Source organism: Malaclemys terrapin, chromosome 12, assembly GCF_027887155.1.
Source record: "Malaclemys terrapin pileata isolate rMalTer1 chromosome 12, rMalTer1.hap1, whole genome shotgun sequence".
NCBI lineage: Eukaryota > Metazoa > Chordata > Testudines > Emydidae > Malaclemys > Malaclemys terrapin.
In genome coordinates this window covers 41,187,206-41,195,119 of record NC_071516.1, presented here as the reverse complement: position 1 = coordinate 41,195,119, position 7,914 = coordinate 41,187,206, and the positions used below count along the sequence as shown (strand labels likewise).

Below are 7,914 nucleotides of genomic sequence, written 5' to 3'. Positions count from 1 at the left end.
TATGGGATTGTTTCCCGAAGCATTTTGGCTAAAATCCACTGATGGACCTTTCCTCCATGGACTTATCTTATTCTTTTCTGAACCCAATTATATTTGTGGCCTTCAAAACATCTCCCAGCAATGAGTTCCACAAGTTTACTGTGTGTTATGTGCTATGTTTGTTTTAAATCTGCTGCTTATTAATTTAATTCAGTGACTCCTGGTTCATGTGTTATGTGAAGGGGTAAATAACACATCCTTATTCACTTTCTCCACTTCATTAATTACTTTATAGACTTCTGTCATATTCCCTGTCAGTCATCTCTTCTGTAAGCTGAACATTTCCAGTCATTTTAATGTCTCCTCATACAGAATTGCTGCCTTTTTCTGTACCTTTTCCAATTCGAATATATCTTTTTTTAGATAAGCTGACCACAACTACATTCAGAATTCAAGATTCAGGCACATCATCTATCTATATAGTGGCATTTTGATATTTTCTGTTTGATTTTCTATCCATTTCCTAATGGGTGCTACCATTCTGTTAGCTTTTTTTGACTGAACTGTCAGGTGAATGGATGTTTTCAGAAAACTATCCACAATGACTCCAAGATCTCTTTCTTGAGTGGTAACAGCTAATCTAGACCCCGTCATTTTATAAGCATAGATGAGATTCTGTTTTACAATGTGCATTTCTTTGCATTTATCAACATTGAATTTCATCTGCCATTTTCTTACCCAGTCACCCAGTTTAGTGAGATTCCTTTGAAACTCTTTGCAGTCAGCTTTGGATGTAACTATTTTGAGTAATTTTGTATCATCTGCAAACTTTGCCATCTCACTGTTTACTTTTTTTTTCTAGATTATTTATGAATATGTTGAACTGCATTGGTTCCAGTACAGATCCTTGGGGTACCCCATCGTTTACCTTTCTCCACTGCAAAAACTGACAATGTATGCCAACCTTTTATTTCCTATCTTTTAATCAGTTACTGATCCATGAAAGGACCTTCCCTCTCATCCCATGTCTCCTTACTTTGCTTAAGACTCTTTGATGTGGGACCATTTGGAAGGCTTTCTGAATTTCCAAGTACACTATATTAACTGGGTCACCCTTTTCCACATTTGTTGACCTGCTCACATAATTCTAATGGTCTATAAGGCATGATTCTCCTTTAAAAAATGTTCTCTTCCCCAACAAATCAAGTTAATCTATATGTCTGAGAATTCTATTCTTTACTATAGCTTCAATCAATTTTCCTGGTGCTGAAGTTACGCTTTACAGGTCTGTACTTCTCAGTTTTGCCTCTGGACCCTTTTTTTTTTTTTTTAAGGAAAAGAACTGCACAGTGTAAAAGCGCCATTGTGTCATCTAAAACTGTCACATTAAAATGAGAGATTTTCCTGAACTCTTGCATCTGACGAAGTGGGTATTCACCCACAAAAGCTTATGCTCCAATACATCTGTTAGTCTTAAAGGTGCCACAGGACTCAGTTGCTTTTTCCTGAACTCTTCTCATTTTATGTCTGAGAAGCTATATTGACTCAATGAGTTGTTTCTTTCCTCCTTCAGTTACTTGTTTATTTTTTGTCAGTTAGATACAACAGTAGATTGATATATAGGTAGACAGACAGATAGATATGTGTCAGGATAAATACATATATATAAACAATTACATTTCTATTTATTAGTACTGTGAATAATGAAGACATTATGGACAATAGTTTCTCCAAGCATTGTCTGAGAACATTCATTATTATTATGAAGTTATATTTGCTCAACATTGGTCCCTCAGGGACATGATCACTTATTTAAATTTCCCAAAGGAAGTGTAATAATGATGCTTTGGATTTTTCAAAAAGGCCTAAGAGAACTAGTCACCCCAATTCCATTAATAGACAATGGGATTTGTGCACCTACTTCTCTCAGGCTCACTTAAAATCTCAGCCATAATTATTGCTTCATTAATTGTACATAACAAAGAATCAGGGAATGTTGGTTTGAGAACCAACTGCTAGTCATGTTTGCTATGAGGAACTTTGACCCTGGGTAAGCTGGGACTTTTCCTAGTCTATTGCCCAGTGGGATTTGATGTCTACATCACAACATCATTGTCAAATCTGACACTGGTTGTTTTCTTTTTTGGTGGTCTCAGAGAAAGTCTATAACTGAATGGACCAGGGATAATTAATAAAGCTAGTTGGAATTTTTCTGTGGAAAATGCATTTTCCATAAAATTTAATTTTTTTTTCTTGCAGACAACTTCAATTTTGCTGATTTTTTTTTCTGTTTTCCATTGTAAAACTCAAAACAAAAAGTGCTATTCAGTGCAAATCAAAATGTTTTGATTTGTGGACATGAACTAAAATAGTTTGTTTTGAATCTGCTCAAAATAAAATTGATTTAACATTAATCTTTATTGAAGCTAGACAAATTTCAGACTGGAAATTAAGCATGCAATTTTAAGAGTGAGAATAATTAACCCACAATTTAAGAAAGGTTATGTTGGCTTTTCCATCACTGGAATTTTAAAATCAAGCTCAGATTTATTTAGTTATTAAATAAATGGTCCAGTTCAAAGAGAAATTATGTTTGGGGAAATAATGTCTTGTGTTATACAAGAGGTCAGACTAGATAATAACATTGGTCACATCTGGCCTTGGAAGCCATGAACTGTATTTCCCTATTATTCCACTTGCCTGATGGGAGTTGTAATTCAGGTGTCCATTCTCCCTTATATACCAGGGTCCTTGGCCAGACTACATTTCCCTTTGTGCACTCCTGCAGTCTCGCCAGGGAGCCCAGCCCATAGCAAAGAAGGCAGGCATGAGATATTGCACTAAAATAAATTGTCTAAGGAGATTGTGAAATCTCTGTTAATATAAGGTATGGTCTAGATAATACTTAGCCATGCCTTGAGTGCAGGGGACTGGACTAGAAGTCCTCTCAAGGTCCCTTCCAGTCCTGCCATTCTATGATTCTACGACTGGAGATATAACTCCCATAAGACAGTATGAATCAATAGGAAGATGTTATTCATATTGAAGTGACTCAAGACAAAACATTTCAGTTCTGGTCAACAAACCAAAATTACATGTTTCTTTTCGGTAACAATGAAATGTTTTGACATTTCTGAATCAAAAATTGTGGGAACATCTTGACCACCTCCATCCTTCCCACCCCCCAAAATGGCCTTTTTTGAAGTATCAAAGTATCAGAATTTCCCTATGTAGTAGCGAGAGAGCCTGGAGCACTGGGCCTGGAGCAAGATCTAAGGTCTGAACCAGAGGCTGGGAACCAATTCAGGCCACATATTGAAGCAGATGCTTAAAATTTAATTGTCCAGCACATGAACTTGGCAAAGTTGCTGCTCACATTGCTAAAACATAGGCATTCCTAAAAGTATTAAGCATTAGATATTTATGTAAATACATTTCAGAAGGCTTGTACAGATATGCCCCAATCTAATAGAAGATAAGATGGTTTCACAGAACAAGGAAGAGAGATGTTGTGTCCAAGATGTAAGGAACAAGGGAAGGTAACAAACAGATGTCATGAAACATGTAAAGTGGTACGTAAGATGTGCATCCCAGTTGTTTGACTCAGTCTATAAATGTTGGGGGACCTTGCCTTAACCCTTTGTGTGGCTGAGGGGACAGCAGAGATTCCCACTGCTGACTGAGCCGCTCCTTGGCACAGAGCACTAATTTTTCAATGTATTTGTGCAAATCATTAGGGCTACGTCTTCTAGGCAATAAACCTGGCCAAATGCCTTTGTCACCGAACTGTACCTGTGGTCTTTCTCTATGAGAGTCTTCAAGGTCTACTGAATTAACAAGCTGCACTCTCTGCTGGTGCTAATATCACCGGAGCTCCAAGGACAGAAGTACTGAGTTGTTGAGACAGCTGAGCACCAACAACATTCCACCCTGCTGCACTCTAAGAATTAGTGGCTTCTACATGGCCTGGTTGAGACACACTGGCAAGGACTGTGTGTGAAAAGGACATATGGCCACTGTCACTGCTATATAGCAACACATGTCAATCTCTAGGAATGCCTTCTTTTACTAAAATGGAAATGTAAGTCACCTGCTCAAATCATTAGTTCAAATTAAGTCACCTGCTCAGTCCCAGGCCTGCACTGATCTTAAATTGTTGGTGTCAGGCAGAAAAACCATGCACTTCAGAGTTTAGGGTTTTAACTTAGGACTGAAGATGCCCATGTCCCATCTGTTACTCTGTCACAGACTCTTTGTGTGACCTGGCCCAGTCACTTAGAACCTGATTTTAAAGACATTAGGTGCCTGAAGAAACAGATAGGCACCTACTGGGATTTTCAGACATGACTAGGAGATTAACTCTCATTAAAATTGATCATAGGTGCTTTTGAAAACTCCCACTAGTTGCCCGAATACCTCTACAAATCTGGTTGTAAGTGATATAGGGGCCAAACTCCAACTGATTTCAATGGGATTTAGGCACCCAACCTGTCTAGGTGCTTTTAAAAATCCCACTGTGCGCCTGTCTGTTTATTTAGGTACCAAAATACTTTTAAAACTCTGGGCCCTTGTCTCTTGGTGACTCAGTTCCCCATCTATAAAATGGGGATAATATCTCTTCCCTACCAGCCTGGGGGTGGTGAGAGGATAAACACATTAATGGTAATGAGATGCTGGGATACTATGGTGAAGTGGGCTGTACAAGCATAGGTGGATACCGGTGTCTCTTAGGTGTCTTATGTGAAGTGAATTTGGTGTATCTTGGTTCATAAGAAGTGTCCACAGGAAAAAAAAATCCATTGTGGTATTAAATTAGGCTAATTTGGTTTTAATGATAGATTTTTACTATTTGTTTCATTTATGACAAAAAAAGAAATTCTAATTAGAAATATTAGTGTATCCGTGTCAAGCAGTTACTCCTTGACACTTAGAATAAAATATTACAAATAAGAGAAGCATGGTTATTGGTGAAGCATTTCAAGGTGCTCAGACTGCATGATAATGAAATAAACCAATAAAAAGAAAAATGAGACAACATATAAAATCAAAAATCAAGTAGGTAAATCACCACAGCAAATGTTCAGATTGTGTAACTTTGGAATGTGTGGATTTATTTGGGTAAACTTTATACAAAAAAGATTCAATTTTTCAACAATAGAGGGGTTTGTAAGAGGATAGCTAGATAATCACTGAGGCCCTTTTACAGTATTCTGGCAGTGTACAAGAAAATGAAAGTGATGTAATTGTAATTTACACTCACTTTTATGCACCCAGTTTGGTATAAAGGTCCCTCAGCGTAAGCCAGAATCCGGCCTCCAACCTCTTATATTTATTTACAGTCTGTGCAGACTGCACTGCCTGCTGATTACTTTCTTTAAAGCATCCCTGAAGTCCTTGTTCCTCAGGCTGTAGATGATGGGGTTCAGGAGTGGGGTGATGATGGTGTAGAACACAGAGACAATCTTATTGAGCTCCGAGGGCAGGCTGGAGGTAGGGCGGACATACATGGAGATCATGGTGCCATAGTAGATGGCCACCACGGCCAGGTGTGAGCCACAGGTGGAGAAGGTCTTCCTCTTCCCAAAGGAGGAGGGGATCTTCAGGATGGTGAGAATGATGAAGAGGTAAGACACTAGGGTCAGCAGCAGACAGCTGACGAGGACCAGGAGGGAGAGAATGAATATGATGACCTCAGTAGTGGAGGTGTCTGAGCAGGAGAGCTTGAGCAATGGAGGGATATCACAGAAGAAGTGTTTAATCTGATTGGAGCCACAGAAAGGGAGCCTGGAGATTAGCAAGCAGGGTAAGAGCCCGGTGAAGATGCCAGTCACCCAGGAAACCATGGCCAGGCGGGTACAAGACGCATTACTCAGAGCCACTGTGTAGTGTAATGGGTAACATATGGCGAGGTACCTGTCGTAAGCCATCACCGCCAGGAGGAAGCACTCAGTGGCCCCCAGGAAGACAAAGCAATAGAGCTGTGCCATGCATCCAGCAAATGTGATGGCCTTCCTCTCTACCAGTAGGTTGGACAGCATCTTGGGCATGATGGTGCTGGTGTAGCAGATCTCCAGAAAGGAGAGGTTCTGGAGGAAGGAGTACATGGGTGAGTGGAGCCGGGGTTCCAGCCTCACTACCAAGATGATGACAATGTTCCCTGTGATGGTTAGGATGTAGATGACCAAGAACACAATGAAGAGTAGGGTCTGCCAGCCAGGAAGGCTATGGAACCCCAGCAGCCGGAACTCCACCACTGTGGTGCTGTTGGTCATCTCCTTGAGAGAGCTAGAATTTGCCTGCAGATGGTAGAATCACCATCATTATCAGTCTTATAACCAGCATCACCACCAACATAATAATAAATAACAATTACAGCTGGAGCCTAAGTTAAAGGAGCCTAAGGGAAAATGATCAGCATCACCACAGCGCTTCTACTTTCTCTTTCTTTCTTAGAACTCTCCATCCATTTAACTTCTAATTTTTTTTGCAGGGTAGTAATTAAATCCAATTATTTAATGTATTTCTTTTGGTACATATATATTTCAGGTATCATAGAAAAGTTCATATTTAGACAATGAAATCCAAACATACCTATACACAAACATTCACACAAATGCTCTCACACAAAGTCTCTCACATACAATCACAGTTACTCAAACCTTCACACACACAAATACTCCATGACGCATGCATTAACAAACACACTTGCTCTTTCATGCACACAGGTAAATGCCTAAGAAACAACACAACACATATAAATACACCTCACACATCTCACAGTAATATATACAAAATCACAAAAAATCTCACTCATATATGCACACTCTCTCACACACACATAAAGGAAAGGAAACATCCTCACAGTGACATTCACACATATAAACATGCACACACACACATACACCCTCACAATTCCACATTGGCACAAACATACATTCACAGTCACAAATGCTCTGCAAATCTCATTCTAGCATCTGAGAGCTATGATGGAATCTCTCTGCTCAGGCAGTGTCCGAAGTAACAAAGGTTTGTAATTGTACAGCTAATGTATAAAACAATAGATTTCCTCTCCTCTCATAGTTGTGTTGGCATTGAATATCTATCTATCTAATCAGAATAATAGTAAGTATAGTCAGCATATACAATTCTGAATATGGACATATCTGTTCAATAAGAAGGTCTATTTTTGCATAACCTTTTCCATAACCATAACCATATTTTAAAATGCTCATGGTTGAAAACTGCTCGGACCCGAGTATAGAACAGATTGTCCTGGTAACTTACTTGATTCCCTTTGAGCAACAAATGAGGACATAATCCAAAAATCAGCAGTTCCTCCAAAATTAATCAGATTTAGAATTGTGGTTGGACTCCAAACCACCTATTCCCATGTTCTAAATCACATAGCAAAGAGAGTAGCTAGCATCCACCCACTGTTGATCAGAGTTCAGCTTTCTGGAGGCTGACACAGTGAAATAAAAACACTTAATTAGACTGAACCTTCATTTCAACCCTCGCTTGGCATCTCTGGGACCCAGTCTCTGTAACCCCACTGGAATTCCTGAACCAGAGATACACAAAGCAAGACCCCAGCTGTTCTGTTTTAATGACTGAGGTGGAATCTAAAGCATGTAACATATCAGAGAAAGGGTGGAAATTCATATGGGGCCAGATACAAATGCCCAAATACATTCACTTCAGCTGTTTTTGGATCAGGTTCAATCCAAGAACTTTTAGGGTCAGATTTTACATTGATGAAGGCCAATTAGATCAATAGATAGATAGATGGGTGTGTATGGAGATTAGCCATTTACTCTCCTGTAGTCTGAACTCTGGGGTAGTGTAGACATAGACTTAATGTTTCATTAGTGCAACCCTTCTGCCCACCTAAGTTGGCAGCAACAAGGGCCGGCTTCTGTATCTAGGGGTTCCATT

General features: G+C 39.4%; 1 protein-coding gene across 1 annotated transcript; it reads right to left on the bottom strand.

The window, feature by feature from the left end:
• Positions 1-5,312: 5,312 nt before the first annotated feature.
• On the bottom strand, positions 5,313-6,254 carry LOC128846039 (olfactory receptor 11L1-like). The gene has a single exon (XM_054045124.1). It carries the CDS (start codon positions 6,249-6,251, stop codon positions 5,313-5,315), a length of 939 nt encoding a protein of 312 aa, XP_053901099.1. The 5' UTR covers positions 6,252-6,254.
• Positions 6,255-7,914: the final 1,660 nt, after the last annotated feature.